This window comes from Hemibagrus wyckioides, linkage group LG15 (assembly GCF_019097595.1).
Source record: "Hemibagrus wyckioides isolate EC202008001 linkage group LG15, SWU_Hwy_1.0, whole genome shotgun sequence".
Taxonomy (NCBI): Eukaryota; Metazoa; Chordata; class Actinopteri; order Siluriformes; family Bagridae; genus Hemibagrus; species Hemibagrus wyckioides.
This window is the reverse complement of record NC_080724.1, coordinates 1,866,613-1,890,204: the sequence shown is the minus strand read 5'-3', so window position 1 is coordinate 1,890,204 and position 23,592 is coordinate 1,866,613. Positions and strand designations below refer to the sequence as shown.

General features: G+C 42.7%; 1 protein-coding gene across 2 annotated transcripts in view; it reads right to left on the bottom strand.

Annotated features, from left to right (window-relative positions):
- Positions 1-23,592, bottom strand: part of tafa1a (TAFA chemokine like family member 1a) — a 66,938-nt gene that overhangs the window by 10,231 nt on the left and 33,115 nt on the right. Inside the window, exon 3 of one of the 2 annotated variants that reach the window (XM_058409220.1) lies at positions 67-207. In XM_058409220.1, coding sequence (XP_058265203.1) covers positions 67-207 — 141 coding nt within the window. The remainder of the gene's footprint in view (positions 1-66; positions 208-23,592) is intronic. The other variant, XM_058409221.1, reaches the window with a different exon arrangement.

Here is a 23,592-nt window from a genome sequence, read left to right as displayed (position 1 = left end):
AAAAAAAGGGAGGGGGGGGACACATAAACAGTGCAGCCGTTTCAGCTTACAGCTCAATTCACTCACCGTCCACACAGGAGGGCTTATTCCTTGTGGTTCCTGCTACTTTCCCCGGTAAACAGGAACACTTGACTGTCTGCGATCGCTCCTCGATCTTGTTTTTGTTACAGCATCTGTGGGCAGCAATCACCTCGCATGTCCCTCCTTCTGCCAGAAAGGGGGGGGGGGGTTAAAAAACAACAACCAATTAATAAACGCATTCTGCAGAGAGCTGAGTCTTTCCTAATCATGTCTTGTGCAATATTTTATCTTTCAATGTTGTTAAAGCCATCACCACCACCATCATCATCATCACATTATGCCTCGGCATGACATAAGAAATGAACCAGCAAGCAGAGTAAAAGTGGGTGAAGTTCTTAAACTGCTGTGTTTCCAGTCAGGAAACTTTAGTTATGTAGATTAATGTTTGTCCCCTGCGATTAGCACAGTGCCATGGCGCTAAGTAAGAATGATGTAGTGTGTGTGTGTGTGTGTGTGTGTGTGCGCGTGTGTGTGACGCATAGAAGATTCGAGGCCTGGGTGGGGGCTGCTATCTGTGTAAAAATGCAATAATGAGGAGGGAGGTGAAGTGCGAAGGAGGGAACACATAAAGACAGGGGGCCTGCAGTCACACACCACAAGTGAGTGATTACTGAACACTCCAGTACGTCCCCACGGTGACAGAAGGACACACACACACACACACAGGGAGTCTGAACACTGCAGTGTGGGTTGAATGCGACTGCATGAGGGATGTTAAGTCATGTGATTCGGAGTTTGTGTCATCGTACAAGACCTTGCTTAATTATCACATCGAATAGATTTGATCCGGTGTACAGAAATCTGAAAAGTAAACCATGACTCACGACTCAAATGACTCATGAAAACAGAAGCTTTGGAGCTTGATCAACCCCTGTCTGGAAATATAACACTCCCTGTAAGGTTAATGAGGAGACAAACAATTAAACATAAAAGCATGGGCAGAGCGTGCCATAAAGACCCAGGAGAGTGATTAGCTGACTTCCTCTCGCCTGGGTTCCCACTGATTAGGATTGGAATGGCTCAGGGTTTCCACATCTGGCATCGGGTTTGGCTGAGATGAGCGAGATGCTGAATAATGCAGCCACCAGCAGTAGGAGTGAGGAATGCTGGGAATATGCTGAGCACCGTGCGGTGTGTTGAACAGCATGCCTTTGCGCTCCATTAATTATGAACCAATCCAAGCTCCATTGGGGCTTCAGAGGGAAGGCACAGAGGTTTGTTTGCTTTAATGTTCAGACTTAATTACATAAGACAGACACAATATTCCACTTTGATCTAAAAAAAAAAAAAAACCCAAAAAACTTCTTGACAAATACCCACACACTTCACTTAAAGTAAACAAAAAGAATAATAGTGGCTCTCATGTGAGAAGTTAAAAACGGAGGTAATAATAATACACCTTGCTAAAAGTACTTTTAAAAATCAATAAAAATGTAAATAGCTTGAATATCTCCAGCAGGCTTGGGGAAGGGGAGGGAAGGGAAAAGGTTCATTAGCTCCAGAGTGAAGTCGGTCAAAACAGAAGAGAGAGAGAGAGAGAGAGAGAGAGAGAGAGGAAAACAGTGAGAGACAGAGGGAGGAGGGGATCACAGCCTGGAGAAAGAGAAAGAGCGATTCAGAGTGAGAGTCAGCGAGAAACAGCATGTTGCCTGCTGACTGTTCTAACAGCCTAGCTAAGGGTTATGAATATTTAAAAAGGTGACACTGGACTTCTCAGAGCCATGTAGGGGGAGTGATTGCTTTTCATATCTGCTCAGTCTGTGTGACAGAAGGAGAGATGATTGTTTTACTCCAGGGGCCAATGCTGTCACATCAGTGGTCTGTGTACCCGCTCTTAATGAGCGTATTAAACACCGAGTCGAGTGTTAAAATACACCGACTTTCATGTGCGTGAGTGTGGGATAAAAAGCAGATTGTGAGGTCAGTCCTTGTCTATTTGGGTTGCTTGTACCTTGTCAGGTGTGTGGGTGAATACTGGTTCGTGTTTGTATGTGTATGCAATTCCATGCAAGTATTCATTTTAATCACAGGGTGATACACGGTACACCCACACATTCACACCTAAGGGGTGAATCTAAAGTAGACAAATCCACCTATCAGATTTTTTTGGGAGATGGGAGGAACCTGGACACTGGGAGAATGTGGAACTCTACATAATAACACAATTTCGCTAATCCTGCAAGTTCACTTGGTACCACCAATGTTGTGTAAATATTATATGAACTAATTGTGTATAAACTATGAAATCTTGTAATAACATTCTTATAAAAAAGTAATGTCTTAATTCATTAAAATGATTAAATCTAGACCCTTTTATCTTCAGAGTAACCCTTAATGGTCCTCTCTAGCTCCAGTGAATTTCCCTTTCACTGACCATCCCAAGTAGAACCCCTTTAACAAGTCCAGAGCTCTTAATCACCCCGGAGTTTATGATGAGTGTAAAGATTTGTTGTAAGACAGTTTGTTCTTTATGTTACTCCTCCAGAGTAAATCACTTCCTGCTACAGTCTTTATCACCTCGTGTCCTCTCCTGTACTGATTAGTATTATATTATCGGATTGTCCTTCACGCTTTTGCTAATCTCTTCTCTAATAAATATGGTTTTGTACTGTGTTGTGCTGTACATTATTAACATCTCAAATGTTTTATTGCAAACTCTGTAATTCGGGTACTGAAGAGTATTTGTTTTGTTCGCTTTGTTCTCAGTTTAGTTCTCAACAACAGGATCAGCTGGACCAACTGCACTCTTTCTTCTCTGATTTGACCACCTACCTAAGCATTGTTACAGACCATGTACGGTACGGTATTCCCTGATGGCTGTGGCCTCTTTCAGCAGGATAATGCACCGTGCCACAAAGCAGAAATGGTTCAGGAATGGTTTGATGACCACAACAACCAGTTTGAGGTGTTGACTCGTCCTCCAAATTCCCCAGATCTCAATCCAATCCAGCGTCTGTGGGATGTTCTGGACAAACAAGTCTGATCCATGGAGACCCCACCTCACAACTTACAGGACTTAAAGGATCTGCTGCTAACATCTTGGTGCCAGATCCCACAGCACACCTTCAGGGATCTAGTGGAGTCCATGCCTCAAGGGGTCAGGGCTGTTTTGGCAGCAAAAGGGGGACCAACACTACACTATATTAGGCAGGTGGTCATAATGATATGGCTGATCGGTGTAAACGTTAATATTACGTAAACTCCAAAATCAAACGGCTCGCTTTATGGAATATATACATATTATATTACATAAAATCTTCTGTATTGTTCCAGTTCATATATAACACACAGGGGCGCGGAAACCCTATGCCCCGACTTGCCCGACTTGGGTTATTTGACCGACGGATAAGTGATTTCTTTCTAGCTGATCTGTCTGCAGGCAAGTAGAAATTTCAGAACGATTAAGAATCAATGAGTAGACCAATGAATAATAAATAACGAGTATTCAATCCATTAAGATTGATAAACGTTGCAAAAAGACGGCTTAAATATCAAAACAGACCGTTTACAGCAGTGTATCGATCGTATTCAGTACTGGAATTACAAACTGGTATCCCTGTAGCATGGACATCCAAATATGAGTCCAGAAAACAGGCCAGAAAACAAACAGGAACAATTTTAAGTAATAAAATCTGGGATGTAAGTTTGTCTGGCGGACAAGTCATTTTGTGCAGTTTACATGTCCGTGGACAAGTAAAAAAATGTTGAGATTTCCACACCCCTGACACGTCTCCTCTTATTCCTACTGTGCTGCTTGAATGGTTTTTCTCCCACTATACCATGTGGTGTTCTCTGCTGTGTCTGTCAAATTAGCTGGATTTCTGCTAATATGCAGCTCTGGGGTAGGAGTCAGTTTTCCCTCCACATAATGGACTACGTGTTTTCCTGTCTTGGATAGGATTTCTCCCATAGTTCACACTACACGAGTGGTTAAATCCATGCTGCATGAACAGTCTGAAACGCTTGGAAGATGCCGCCGCTACAGTATAGAAGTGACCGTATTGATTACTGTCAGCTTCAGTGTACTTTAAGGAAAGAAACTAAAGATTAGAGCACTTTGTGTACGACTTCTTTCCTCTCATCAGTCGGGAGTTTTTATAGGCTATGTGGGTCAAGATCACGAGGTAATGCAAGGGAATTAAAAAACGTTAATATTCCTTTACTTCTGAAGGAAACAGCTCTGATATGTGTCTAGAGAGGAAGTTAAACTGTCTTTTTGCTACAGTAAAAATAGTTGATTGCCCTGGGGACCTTGCGGATGAATCCGGGATTATTCGTGCAAGCTCATATCACCCGGTTTTGTGAATCAGTCCATTTTGTTTCCAGTGAATGTGGGCTTGAGCATTTTCTGCTTTTGTCACTGGACATGTCCATGTCCTACAGACCGGCTGGATGCTCCATCTTTACTGTGAAATTCTCCACAAAGCTCATAGAGAAGCATCTCCTCCTCATGGGCAGCATTTATGCCATTTCAATCAAAAGTCTAATAATGTTTTCCATTTACACCGTGCTCAAGGTTCTAACACTCAAGGTTGCTCAATAGAAACATAGCACAAAAGAAAAAACACGACAAAAAAGTCTGGTAGAAAGAAGAAAAGGGAAACGTGGAAGGTCTCATCATATATGCGCAAGAAGGTATAAAGGAATAAACTCATCAACCCTGTCGGATATCACTTCACGCCTCTAACTTCTCCTGACCGCAATGTCAAACACTAGTTAACCTTGTTACTTTCACCACCAAAGTTGTCTTTAAAAAAACACGGCTAGAAATTTGCTCATTGTGCTGAAAGATTCTGGAGATGTCTGTGTGTACGAAACACACGCATGAAAAGCACACTTCATGGTCAGATGAAGGCTATGGAACATTGTCACCAGGCCTCCCGAATCCCAGGTGAACGATTTCATTTTGCTTCTATTGCTTGGCTTTCTCACACTGTCTTTCACACAGGACTACCACTTTAGAATTTATGTATGAAAGGTGACAGCGTTATTTTCCAGTTGAACTGTGGGGTTAGTAGCGAGAAGCCAGCACTCCATATATCATTTCAGTGTGAATGGACTCATGTGTATCTACTTATGCAGACAAGCAGCTGTGGAGACTGTGGTCTGTATATCATTCATCATCCATAATGATATATGTGGAGGTAGAACGTGGAGGAGAAGAAGAAGATGAAGATGAAGAAGTTGAATCCTCCTCCAAGGATTTGTTTTTTCCAGACCACATTCCTCAGCATAGTTACTTCTACTGGTTTAGATGCAGTGGTAGCTTAGTGGTTAAGGTGTTGGACTACTGATTAGAAAGTTCTGAGTTTGATTCCTGCTGGGCTCCTGAGCAAGACCATCAGTTGTATAAAATGAAAGAATGTAAGTTGCTCTAGATAAGGGCATCTGCCAAAGGCTATACCTGTAAGAAAACACTGATGTTCTTCCATTCTTTAAGCAGAACTTTCACTCTCTTAATAGAAGATTTCACACACCTTCTGTGCATCTGCTAGCTAGAAATCCCCAAAATAAGTTTGATCTGCCAATCAGGTATAACATTCTGAACACTGACCGGTGAAGTAACTAACACTGATGATCTCCTCATCATGGCACCTGTTAGTGGGTGGGATATATTAGGCAGCAAGTCAACATTTTGTCCTCAAAGTTGATGTTAGAAGCAGGAAAAATGGACAAGTGTAAGGATTTGAGCTTTGAGTTTGACGAAGGGCCAAATTGTGATGGCTAGACCACTGGATCAGAGCATCTCCAAAACTGCAGCTCTTGTGGGGTGTTCCCGGTCTGCAGTGGTCAGTATCTATCAAAAGTGTCCTTTAAGTCCTGTAAATTGTGAGGTGGGGGCTCCATGGGAGGATCTTAAAGGATCTGCCGCTAACATCTTGGTGCCAGATCCCACAGCACACCACCAGGGGTCTAGTGGAGTCCATGCCTCGACGGGTCAGGGCTGTTTCGGCAGCAAAAGGGGGACCAGCGCTACACAATATTAGGCAGGTGGTCATAATGTTATGCTGAGAGTGAAAATGCTTGTGTTTGCATTTTTGTTCAATTTAACACAAAGGTTTTCATTGCAAATGATATTATATATTTATTTCATATTTCATATTATATCATATATATATTTCACTATTGAGGAAGTGAAGGAGGACTGAACATGACCTGACTCTGAGCTGGAAGGTGAGCACGGCTCTGAGCCGGACACCGCGGACTCGGCAGAGAATGCTTCATTCTTATGAAAAGCTGGAAATTTCTGCAAACTCAATCAACTCAAATCGCTTTATTATTGCTTCCTCATAAGCACAATCACGCAGGTGGAGAAAATCTCGACCGTGTTCTCCGTAGCTGTTCAGAATGAAATGCACGCACATTACTCATGAATAAATAACTTTTCATGCGAGCAAATCTATTTACTGCGTCTTATTATTATGAGTTTATTGTGAGAGCTAATTATTTTCCCAATTTTCCTATAAAGTCTTTGAGACCAGCTTTATTACAGGATACGAGTTCCCGCTTCTGTCTGCGGTCCTTCCTCCAGTGGAATGGACTCAGTGCTGCCTTTACAGTGTCTCTGCTCTTTTTTAATCTGAGAGATTTACTTTAATCCGGTGAAACATGGAGCTGACGAGCTGAATGAATCAGCTAGCGTCTCATTCTGTCAAAAATCTGTCAAAGCAAATTTGCTAGTCGTCCAGATAGTGCAGCAGATAGCACTGCCACCTCACGGCGTCTTCTGTTCGATCCTGAGCTGACTATATGGACTTCTCTTCTCTGTATCTGCATGGGTTTCATTCTGAGGTCCTTCAACCACTTCAAACATGTCAGTAAGCAGATTCGCTGCTGTAAAATGATCCTGGAGGTGAATGTGAGTGTCCTGTGATGGACATACCCTCAGGTCAGGATGTGTCCCTGCCTCAAACCCATTGTTCCTGGGATCAGCTCTCTATTCGAAATGACCCTGACCAGGATAAAGAGGAAATAAGTGTGGACTGTTCTCCTGATGCTGATCATCTAGACCATTATTCTTCCATATAAGGATGATCATTTCTATTAAGGTTTAATCTTAGTTCATTTTTATTACAGAAAAAGAAAGGATTCTATTTAAAAGTGTGCAAATTCCAGACATTTTAGATTCCCTGGTGATTGACTTTATCTAGAGGGTTCTGGGACGATGTAGTCTATTCAAAACCATAATCACTGTAATGCAGATACACAGTCCCCTGAAAACACTGGAACAGCAAGGCCAGGACGATAAATCAGAGGAGATGATAGATCAGAAGTTCTGCTTTCATTGCACCTTTCATGGCAAACCATTTCATTTTTAGGTAAGCAAAAGTATAGGAACATACACACTGATCAGACATAACATTATGACCACCTGCCTAATATTGTGTTGGTCCACCTTTTTGCTGCCAAAACAGCCCTGACCCCTTGAGGCATGGACTCCACTAGATCCCTGAAGGTGTGCTGTGGTATCTGGCACCAAGATGTTAGCAGCAGATCCTTTAAGTTATGAGTTCGAGCCTTCTTAAAGGATCTTAAAGGACACTTTTGATAGATACTGACCACTGCAGACCGGGAACACCCCACAAGAGCTGCATTTTTGGAGATGCTCTGATCCAGTGGTCTAGACATCACAATTTGGCCCTTTTCAGTCAAAGTTACTCAAATCCTTACGCTTGTCCATTTTTCCTGCTTGTAACACATCAATTTTGAGGACAAAATGTTGACTTGCTGCCTAATATATCCCACCCACTAACAGGTGCCATGATGAGGAGATCATCAGTGTTAGTTACTTCACCGGTCAGTGTTCAGAATGTTATACCTGATTGGCAGATCAAACTTATTTTGGGGATTTCTAGCTAGCAGATGCACAGAAGGTGTGTGAAATCTTCTATTAAGAGAGTGAAAGTTCTGCTTAAAGAATGGAAGAACATCAGTGTTTTCTTACATGTATAGCCTTTGGCAGATGCCCTTATCTAGAGCAACTTACATTCTTTCATTTTATACAACTGATGGTCTTGCTCAGGAGCCCAGCGCAAATCAAACTCAGAACTTTCTAATCAGTAGTCCAACACCTTAACCACTAAGCTACCACTGCAGCTAAACCAGTAGAAGTAACTATGCTGAGGAATGAGGAATGAGGACAGAATGTTATATATATCCCACCCACTAACAGGTGCCATGACGAGGAGATCATCAGTATTATTTACTTCACCGGTCAGTGCTTAGAATGTTATGACTGTAGTCTTAAAGTAAGTAGAAATAAGAGACATTTAACACAAAGAAGCATTGAGGGCCTTGCTCACAGGTCCAGCAACAGTGGACCAGGGATTTGAACACACAACCATCTGATCAGTAGGCCAACACCTTAACCACTACGCTATCACATCCCACATATATATAGTACTTTCAATAACTGAATCATGCCAGAGAGCCACAGCCATCACTGCTGCAGTCTTCCTTTGTGGTGCTTTTTCTCCTCTTCAGGAGGTAAAATGGTGCTGAATTGGATTAAGGTCTGATGATTGACTTGTCCTGTCTAAAACCTTCCACTTTCTTCCCCTTGATTAAGCGCTTTGTTGTGTTGTCTTGTTGTCTTTGCATGCTCCAGCATTACAATTTGCCTTCATTTGAACTAAGAGAAATTACGAACAGGTTCCAGAATGAAAAACACCAGGCAAGAAAACTTTGCCAGGATGCTATTCATCAATTTCACACCAAAGACCCACTGAGAATTCGGATCCTGAATTCCCTGAAACACCACCGGACTGCAAAGCTGGTCCGGTCATCACAGGTCCTGCAGATGTTCACCAGCGGTTTCGCTCGGCTGACTGCCTCACCCTTTTCAGGTAAACATCTGCAGGACCTGCAATGCATTCACATGCAGTGATCCAGAGAGAAGGCTAGGAGGACAATCAAGGACTTTGGTCACCTGAACCACAGAGTGGTCACGTTACTGCTCTCCAGCAAACACTGGCACAGTGTGATGACCAACACAGAGCGTTTCAGGAGGAGCTGCAGAACATTCCACAAGCCATTAGGGCTTAAGTGAGTCATTTCATTTATCTTCATTTCATGGACACACACACACACACACACACACACACACACTGGACCTAGCTTGTTCATATCATTCATTACAACAGCACATTAACACACACACACACACACACTCATAATTCACACACTCACCCTCAGAGGACCGAGCCTGTTCATATCATTCATTACAACAGCATACTAACACACTCATCACACTCATCACACACACACACACACTCATCACACACACTAACACAAACACAAACACACTCATCACACACACACTAACACACTCATCACACACTAACACAAACACACTCATCACACACACACTAACACAACCACACTCATCACACACTCATCACACACACACTAACACACTCATCACACACACACTAACACACTCATCACACACTAACACAAACACACTCATCACACACACACTAACACAACCACACTCATCACACACTCATCACACACACACTAACACACTCATCACACACACTAACACAAACACAAACACACTCATCACACACACACTAACACACTCATCACACACTAACACAAACACACTCATCACACACACACTAACACAACCACACTCATCACACACTCATCACACACACACTAACACACTCATCACACACACACTAACACACTCATCACACACTAACACAAACACACTCATCACACACACACACTAACACACTCATCACACACTAACACAAACACACTCATCACACACACACTAACACAACCACACTCATCACACACTAACACAAACACACTCATCACACACTAACACACTCATCACACACACACTAACACACTCATCACACACTAACACAACCACACTCATCACACACTAACACAAACACACTCATCACACACTAACACAAACACACTCATCACACACTAACACACTCATCACACACACACTAACACAAACACACTCATCACACACACACTAACACACTCATCACACACTAACACAACCACACTCATCACACACTAACACAAACACACTCATCACACACTAACACACTCATCACACTAACACACACACACACACACACTGGACCTAGCTTGTGCATATCATTCATTACAACAGCATACTAACACACTCATCACACACACACACACACACACACACTCATCACACACACTAACACAAACACACTCATCACACACACACTAACACACTCATCACACACTAACACAAACACACTCATCACACACACACTAACACAACCACACTCATCACACACTCATCACACACACACTAACACACTCATCACACACTAACACACTCATCACACATACACTAACACAAACACACTCATCACACACACACTAACACAAACACACTCATCACACACACACTAACACACTCATCACACACTAACACAAACACACTCATCACACACTAACACACTCATCACACACACACTAACACAAACACACTCATCACACACTAACACACTCATCACACACACACTAACACACTCATCACACACTAACACAAACACTCATCACACACTAACACACTCATCACACATACACTAACACAAACACACTCATCACACACACACTAACACACTCATCACACACTAACACACTCATCACACACACACTAACACAAATACACTCATCACACACTCATCACACACACACTAACACACTCATCACACACTAACACAAACACACTCATCACACACACACTAACACAAATACACTCATCACACACTCATCACACACACTAACACACTCATCACACACTAACACAAACACACTCATCACACACACACTAACACAAATACACTCATCACACACACACTAACACACTCATCACACACTAACACAAACACACTCATCACACACACTAACACAAATACACTCATCACACACACACTAACACAAACACACTCATCACACACACACTAACACAAATACACTCATCACACACACACTAACACAAACACACCCATCACACACACACTAACACAAACACACTCATCACACACACACTAACACAAACACACTCATCACACACACACTAACACAAACACACTCATCACACACACACTAACACAAACACACTCATCACACACACACTAACACAAATACACTCATCACACACACACTAACACAAATACACTCATCACACACACACTAACACAAATACACTCATCACACACACACTAACACAAATACACTCATCACACACACACTAACACAAACACACTCATCACACACACACTAACACAAACACACTTATCACACACACACTAACACAAACACACTCATCACACACTAACACAAACACACTCATCACACACTAACACAAATACACTCATCACACACACACTAACACAAACACACTCATCACACACTAACACAAATACACTCATCACACACACACTAACACAAACACTCATCACACACACACTAACACAAATACACTCATCACACACACACTAACACAAACACACTCATCACACACACACTAACACAAATACACTCATCACACACATACTAACACACTCATCACACACTAACACAACCACACTCATCACACACACACTAACACAAATACACTCATCACACACACACTAACACAAACACTCATCACACACACACTAACACAAATACACTCATCACACACACACTAACACAAACACATTCATCACACACACACTAACACAAATACACTCATCACACACTAACACAAACACACTCATCACACACACACTAACACAAACACACTCATCACACACTAACACAAACACACTCATCACACACACTAACACAAACACACTCATCACACACTAACATACTCATCACACACACACTAACACACTCATCACACACTAACACAAACACACTCATCACACACACACTAACACAAACACACTCATCACACACTAACACACTCATCACACACACACTAACACAAACACACTCATCACACACTAACACAAACACACTCATCACACACTAACACAAACACACTCATCACACACTAACACACTCATCACACACTAACACACTCATCATACACACACTAACACAAACACACTCATCACTCACTCCAACACACACACACACACACATTAATCATTAATCACACACAAACACTGATCACACACACTAACACTAACACACTCATCACACACTAACACACTCATCACACACTAACACAACCACACTCATCACACACTAACACAAACACACTCATCACACACTAACACACTCATCACACACACACTAACACACTCATCACACACTAACACAAATACACTCATCACACACACACTAACACAACCACACTCATCACACACACACTAACACTAACACACTCATCACACACACACTAACACAACCACACTCATCACACACTAACACAAACACACTCATCACACACTAACACACTCATCACACACACACTAACACACTCATCACACACTAACACACTCATCACACACACACTAACACAACCACACTCATCACACACACACTAACACAAACACACTCATCACACACTAACACAAACACACTCATCACACACTAACACACTCATCACACACTAACACACTCATCACACACACACTAACACACTCATCACACACTAACACAAATACACTCATCACACACACACTAACACAACCACACTCATCACACACACACTAACACTAACACACTCATCACACACACACTAACACAACCACACTCATCACACACTAACACAAACACACTCATCACACACTAACACACTCATCACACACACACTAACACACTCATCACACACACACTAACACAACCACACTCATCACACACACACTAACACTAACACACTCATCACACACACACTAACACAACCACACTCATCACACACTAACACAAACACACTCATCACACACTAACACACTCATCACACACACACTAACACACTCATCACACACTAACACACTCATCACACACACACTAACACAACCACACTCATCACACACACACTAACACTAACACACTCATCACACACACACTAACACAACCACACTCATCACACACTAACACAAACACACTCATCACACACTAACACACTCATCACACACACACTAACACACTCATCACACACTAACACACTCATCACACACACACAAACACACTCATCACACACACACTAACACAACCACACTCATCACACACTAACACAAACACACTCATCACACACTAACACACTCATCACACAGACACTAACACAAACACACTCATCACACACTAACACACTCATCACACACTAACACTCATCACACACTAACACACTCATCACACACACACTAACACACTCATCACACACTAACACACTCATCACACAGACACTAACACAAACACACTCATCACACACTAACACACTCATCACACAGACACTAACACAAACACACTCATCACACACTAACACACTCATCACACACTAACACTCATCACACACTAACACACTCATCACACACACACTAACACACTCATCACACACTCATCACACACACACTAACACACTCATCATACACACACTAACACAAACACACTCATCACTCACTCCAACACACACACACACACACATTAATCATTAATCACACACAAACTAACACACTGATCACACACACTAACACTAACACACTCATCACACACTCACTCACTAACACACACATCACAAACAAACAAACACTAACACACTCATAACTCACTCCAACACACACACACACACACACACACCAGTTCAGGACATGCACTATATTGCCAAAAGTATTCGCTCACCCATCCAAATAATCAGAATCAGGTGTTCCAATCACTTCCATGGCCACAGGTGTATAAAATCAAGCACCTAGGCATGCAGACTGTTTTTACAAACATTTGTGAAAGAATGGGTCGCTCTCAGGAGCTCAGTGAATTCCAGCGTGGAACTGTGATAGGATGCCACCTGTGCAACAAATCCAGTCGTGAAATTTCCTCACTCCTAAATATTCCACAGTCAACTGTCAGCTGTATTATAAGAATGTGGAAGTGTTTGGGAACGACAGCAACTCAGCCACGAAGTGGTAGGCCACGTAAACTGACGGAGCGGGGTCAGCGGATGCTGAGGCGCATAGTGTGAAGAGGTCTCCAACTTTCTGCAGAGTCAATCGCTACAGACCTCCAAACTTCATGTGGCCTTCAGATTAGTTCAAGAACAGTGCGCAGAGAGCTTCATGGAATGGGTTTCCATGGCCGAGCAGCTGCATCCAAGCCATACATCACCAAGTGCAATGCAAAGCGTCAGATGCAGTGGTGTAAAGCACGCCGCCACTGGACTCTAGAGCAGTGGAGACGCGTTCTCTGGAGTGACGAATCGCGCTTCTCCATCTGGCAATCTGATGGACGAGTCTGGATTTGGCGGTTGCCAGGAGAACGGTACTTGTCTGACTGCATTGTGCCAAGTGTAAAGTTTGGTGGAGGGGGGATTATGGTGTGAGGTTGTTTTTCAGGAGCTGGGCTTGGCCCCTTAGTTCCAGTGAAAGGAACTCTGAATGCTTCAGCATACCAAGACATTTTGGACAATTCCATGCTCCCAACTTTGTGGGAACAGTTTGGAGCTGGCCCCTTCCTCTTCCAACATGACTGTGCACCAGTGCACAAAGCAAGGTCCATAAAGACATGGATGACAGAGTCTGGTGTGGATGAACTTGACTGGCCTGCACAGAGTCTTGACCTCAACCCGATAGAACACCTTTGGGATGAATTAGAGCGGAGACTGAGAGCCAGGCCTTCTCGTCCAACATCAGTGTGTGACCTCACAAATGCACTTCTGGAAGAATGGTCAAAAATTCCCATAAACACACTCCTAAACCTTGTGGACAGCCTTCCCAGAAGAGTTGAAGCTGTTATAGCTGCAAAGGGTGGACCGACGTCATATTGAACCCTATGGATTAGGAATGGGATGTCACTTAAGTTCATATGCGAGTCAAGGCAGGTGAGCGAATACTTTTGGCAATATAGTGTATGTATAGCATCAGTTCATGTATACTATGTACACTGTGGTCTCGTGTATCTCTCGCCTGCTTTATGAGTCTCTGTAATGTTTACGGAGTTCAGGAGCGAGTGATTAATAACTCACTATAAAAATTATACACTACAACCATCTGTATATCAGACATACAAAGAAGTTCAACTTCAAAAAACTAAAAGCTCCTGTGCGGTCCATTAAGACATCCCATGGTTTGGCAAGGTTGAAGTGGAAGAACTCGAGTGACCAGCACGAAGCCCTGACCTCAAACCTAATGAACACATTTGGGATGAATTGAAATGCTGACCGTGCCCCGGGCCTTCTCGCCCGACATCGGTGCCTGACCTCGCTAATGCTCTGGCGGCTGAATGGACACAAATCCCCACAGCTACACTCTATAAAGCCTTCTGAGAACAGTGAAGGTTATTATAAGAGCAAACGGGAGAAGAGATGCACAAAAAAACAACACACAGTAGGAGTGTTACGGTTGCGTGTCCACAAACTTTTGGATGTAATGTTGATTGGGGTTCAAGCCCCAGCACTGCCAAGCTGCCACACTAGGGCCCTTGAGCAAGGCCCTTAACCCACCCTGCTCCAGGGGTGCTGTATCATGGCTGACCCTGTGCTCTGACCACAAACCTCTAAGCATGGGATATGTGAAGAAATATAAATATAAATATATAATGTGACAAGACAACTTAATATTCTGTTTTCGAGGTGTTTGTTTAATTGAGAAATCAATCTCTATTGCATTATGAAACAGACTACAGGACTCAGTGGACATTAATTCAAACTGAGAGAACACATACAGTCACTCACTCACACACACAAACACACACACACACAGTCACTCACTCACACACACACACACACAAACACACACATACAGTCACTCACTCACACACACAAACACACACACACACAGTCACTCACACACACACACACACACACAAACACACACACATACAGTCACTCACACACACACACACACACAAACACACACAGTCACTCACTCACACACACACACACACACAAACACACACACATACAGTCACACACACAAACACACACACACACAGTCACTCACTCACACACACACAAACACACACACACACAGTCACTTACTCACACACACACACACAAACACACACACACACACAGTCACTCACTCACACACACACAAACACAGTCACTCACTCACACACACACACACACAAACACAGTCACTCACTCACACACACAAACACACACACACACACAGTCACTCACTCACACACACACACACACACACAAACACACACACACACACAGTCACTCACACACACACAAACACACACACACACAGTCACTTACTCACACACACACACACAAACACACACACACACACAGTCACTCACACACACACACACACTCAGAGTCACTCACACACACACACAATCATACACACACTCAGAGTCACTCACACACACACACACACACACAATCATACACACACTCAGAGTCACTCACACACACACACACACACAATCATACACACACTCAGAGTCACTCACACACACACACACACAAACACACACAGTTATCACTCACAAACACACACACACACACACAGTGTTATCACTCACACACACACACACACACACACACACACACACACACACACACACAGTTATCACTCACAAACACACACACACACACACACACAGTCACTTACTCACTCACACACACACAAACACACACACACACACAGTCACTCACACACACACACACACAAACACAGTCACTCACTCACACACACAAACACACACACACACACAGTCACTCACTCACACACACACACACACACAAACACACACACACACACAGTCACTCACACACACACACACACACAAACACACACACACAGTCACTCACTCACACACACACACAAACACACAGTCACTCACTCACACACACACACACACACACACAGTCACTCACTCACACACACACACACAAACACACAGTCACTCACTCACACACACACACACACACACACAGTCACTCACTCACACACACACACACAAACACACAGTCACTCACTCACACACACACAAACACACACACACACACAGTCACTCACTCACTCACACACACACACACAAACACACACACACACAGTCACTCACACACACACACACACAAACACACAGTCACTCACTCACACACACACACACACACACACACACAAACACACACACACAGTCACTCACTCACACACACACACACACAAACACACAGTCACTCACTCACACACACACTCAATCACACACACACACACAAACACACACACAGTCACTCACTCACACACACACACACACACTCACACACACATACAGTCCCTCACTCACACACACACACACACATACAGTCACTCACACACACAAACACACACACACACAGTCACTCACTCACACACACACACACACACAGTCACTCACTCACACACACACACACAAACACACACACAAACACACACACAGTCACTCACTCACACACACACACACAAACACACACACACACACACAGTCACTCACACACACACACAAACACACACACACACAGTCACTCACTCACACACACACACACACAGTCACTCACTCACACACACACACACAAACACACACACACACACAGTCACTCACTCACACACACACACACACACACACATACAGTCCCTCACTCACACACACACACACACAGACATACAGTCCCTCACTCACACACAAACACACACACACACACATACAGTCACTCACTCACACACACACACACATACAGTCACTCACTCACACACACACACACATACAGTCACTCACTCACTCACACACACACACACATACAGTCACTCACACACACACACACTCACACACACACACACACACACACACCCCAGTTCAGGACCTGTGTATAGCGTGTATCTGAAGACCAGCTCATCACCAGGAGCTCCATTATTAAACTCCCTCAGAGTAACAGCATTAGGATTCAGATTGGTTATAGGATTCTCTAATTGATCCTCTTTGTTGTAACTTTAACGGGGTTTTAAGGCAGAGACAGGGGATTGTAAAACTTTTTTAAAAGTCTTTTTTTTATCACAGAGGTCTTTGGATACAATCCTTTCAGGGTGGTTAGTTTTCAATAAATTAGCCACTGCCAAGAACAATTAAGGAGCAAAAAAACCTGCTAATTACATGGTCCTGTTTACTGGACATTTCAGGGACACATTACTCTGTGTTGTTGTCTCCACCACTTCATTTGCGCTGTAAATGAGCCCAGTTACTCTGCTGCTATTATCCCAGTTGATTGTTTGTGTTTGGTGTGAACAGAGCAGGGCAGAATGGACATTATTTAATCACACACTCTGCTGTCACACTGCAGTCTGGATCCTTCTTCATCATATCGTCTCAGGGAGGTGTGCCCTGCCACTGTTCTCTATCTCACACACACACACACACACACACACACACACACACATTCATCCCACAAACTAACACAAAGACACTTATCACACACACACATTCATCACACACACACACTTATCACACACACACACACACACACACATTCTTCCCACAAACTGACACAAAGACACTTATCACACACACACATTCATCACACACACACACTTATCACACACACACACACACATTCTTCCCACAAACTGACACAAAGACACTTATCACACACACACATTCATCACACACACACACACACACACACGCACACACATTCTTCACACACATTCATCACACACACACACTTATCACACACACACACACGCACACACACACACATTCATCCCACAAACTAACACAAACACACTTATTACACACACACACTTATCACACACACACACACACACACGCACACACACACACATTCATCACACACACACACTTATCACACACACACACACATTCATCCCACAAACTGACACAAAGACACTTATCACACACACATTCATCACACACACACACTTATCACACACACACACACATTCATCCCACAAACTAACACAAAGACACTTATCACACACACACATTCATCACACACACACACTTATCACACACACACACACACATTCTTCCCACAAACTGACACAAAGACACTTATCACACACACACATTCATCACACACACACACTTATCACACACACACACACATTCATCCCACAAACTGACACAAAGACACTTATCACACACACATTCATCACACACACACACTTATCACACACACACACACACATTCTTCCCACAAACTGACACAAAGACACTTATCACACACACACATTCATCACACACACACACTTATCACACACACACACACATTCATCCCACAAACTAACACAAAGACACTTATCACACACACACATTCATCACACACACACACTTATCACACACACACACACACACATTCTTCCCACAAACTGACACAAAGACACTTATCACACACACACATTCATCACACACACACACACATTCATCACACACACACACTTATCACACACGCACACACATTCTTCACACACATTCATCACACACACACACTTATCACACACACACACACACACACATTCATCCCACAAACTAACACAAACACACTTATTACACACACACTTATCACACACACACATTCATCACACACACACACTTATCACACACACACACACGCACACACACACATTCTTCCCACAAACTGACACAAAGACACTTATCACACACACACATTCATCCCACAAACTAACACAAACACACTTATTACACACACACTTATCACACACACACACACACACACATTCATCACACACACACACTTATCACACACATACACACGCACACACACACACATTCTTCACACACATTCATCACACACACGCACACACACACACATTCTTCACACACATTCATCACACACACGCACACGCACACACATTCTTCACACACATTCATCACACACACGCACACACATTCTTCACACACATTCATCACACACACACACTTATCACACACACACATTCATCACACACACACACTTATCACACACATACACACGCACACACACACACATTCTTCACACAAACTGACACAAAGACACTTATCACACACACATTCATCCCACAAACTAACACAAACACACTTATTACACACACACATTCATCACACACACACACACGCACACACATTCTTCCCACAAACTGACACAAAGACACTTATCACACACACACATTTATCACACACACACACTTATCACACACACACTTATCACACTCACACGCACACACACACACATTCATCCCACAAACTAACACAAACACACTTATTACACACACATTTATCACACACACACACATTTATCACACACACATTCATCCCACAAACTAACACAAACACACTTATTACACACACATTTATCACACACACACACATTTATCACACACACATTCATCCCACAAACTGACACAAAGACACTTATCACACACACACATTCATCACACACACACACACATTCATCACACACACACACTTATCACACACGCACACACATTCTTCACACACATTCATCACACACACACACTTATCACACACACACACACACACACATTCATCCCACAAACTAACACAAACACACTTATTACACACACACTTATCACACACACACATTCATCACACACACACACTTATCACACACACACACACGCACACACACACATTCTTCCCACAAACTGACACAAAGACACTTATCACACACACACATTCATCCCACAAACTAACATAAACACACTTATTACACACACACATTCATCACACACACACACACACACACATTCATCACACACACACACACACACACATTCATCACACACACACACTTATCACACACATACACACGCACACACACACACATTCTTCACACACATTCATCACACACACGCACACGCACACACATTCTTCACACACATTCATCACACACACGCACACATTCTTCACACACATTCATCACACACACACACTTATCACACACACACATTCATCACACACACACACTTATCACACACATACACACGCACACACACACACATTCTTCACACAAACTGACACAAAGACACTTATCACACACACACACATTCATCCCACAAACTAACACAAACACACTTATTACACACACACATTCATCACACACACACACACGCACACACATTCTTCCCACAAACTGACACAAAGACACTTATCACACACACACATTTATCACACACACACACTTATCACACACACACTTATCACACTCACACGCACACACACACACATTCATCCCACAAACTAACACAAACACACTTATTACACACACATTTATCACACACACACACATTTATCACACACACATTCATCCCACAAACTGACACAAAGACACTTATCACACACACACATTCATCCCACAAACTAACACAAACACACTTATTACACACACACTTATCACACACACACACACACACATTCATCACACACACACACTTATCACACACATACACACGCACACACACACACATTCTTCACACACATTCATCACACACACACACACGCACACGCACACACATTCTTCACACACATTCATCACACACACACACTTATCACACACATACACACGCACACACACACACATTCTTCACACACATTCATCACACACACGCACACGCACACACATTCTTCACACACATTCATCACACACACACACTTATCACACACATACACACGCACACACACACACATTCTTCACACAAACTGACACAGACACTTATCACACACACACACACATTCATCCTACAAACTAACACAAACACACTTATCACACACACACATTCATCACACACACACACTTATCACACACACACACACGCACACACACACACATTCTTCACACAAACTGACACAAAGACACTTATCACACACACACACACACACACACACACACATTCATCCCACAAACTAACACAAACACACTTATTACACACACACTTATCACACACACACACACACACACATTCATCACACACACACACTTATCACACACATACACACGCACACACACACACATTCTTCACACACATTCATCACACACACGCACACACATTCTTCACACACATTCATCACACACACACACTTATCACACACATACACACGCACACACACACACACATTCTTCACACAAACTGACACAAAGACACTTATCACACACACATTCATCCTACAAACTAACACAAACACACTTATCACACACACACATTCATCACACACACACACTTATCACACACACACACTTATCTCACACACACACACACGCACACACACACACATTCTTCACACAAACTGACACAAAGACACTTATCACACACACACACTTATCACACACACACTTATCACACTCGCACGCACACACACAGACATTCATCACACAAACTAACACAAACACACTTATTACACACACACTTATCACACACACACACGCACACACACACATTTATCACACACACACACACACACACATCACACTCACACGCACACACACACACATTTATCACACACACATTCATCACACAAACTAACACAAACACACTTATCACATACACACACACATTCATCACACACACATCACACACAATAACACAAACACACTCATCACACAAACTAACACACTCATCACACACTCACTCATTCACACACTCACTCATTCACACACACACACACACACACACACATCAGCGGCGCTGCACCAGGAGCTTCATTATTAAAACTCCCACAGAGTAACAGCTTTAGGACTCAGATTGGTTATAGGATTCTCTATCTATTATATCGATCCTCTTTTTCGTAATTAAGTATATATTTAAATTATTCATTTTTATTCTGAATTTCTACAATACATTCCTGTGCATCTGCTATGAGACAACATCCATGGTTAAGAGCGCTATACAAATAAAAATAAAACTGAGAAGCCTGGACATGAGAATGTGTCCAGGATCAGGGGAAATAAGGTCCATTTTTATCACTAATAAGGACACACAGTGTTATAGATATGAAGGTTCCTCCATGGTTCTATAGAATATCTGAGCAGGATATCTGGGAGGCTGAACATTTCTATAAGGGTTCATTTAAGGCTAACATTCTTTGAGGTGAAGAAAAAATGAACATCAGTGCTGTTTATTTCACATACTTAATTGCTTTCTTTTAACTGGACCAAAAAGTAAAACATTATATTTCACACTTTCCTGTGTTCTTAGCCAAGTCCAGGTTTAATTGTGACAACAATGCCAAGTTAGACTGCTTGCTTAACAGTTAATTAGAGTCCTACTTCTAATAACACTCCATAAGCAATACAATAAAGTAATATACACCGATCACCACCGGCCA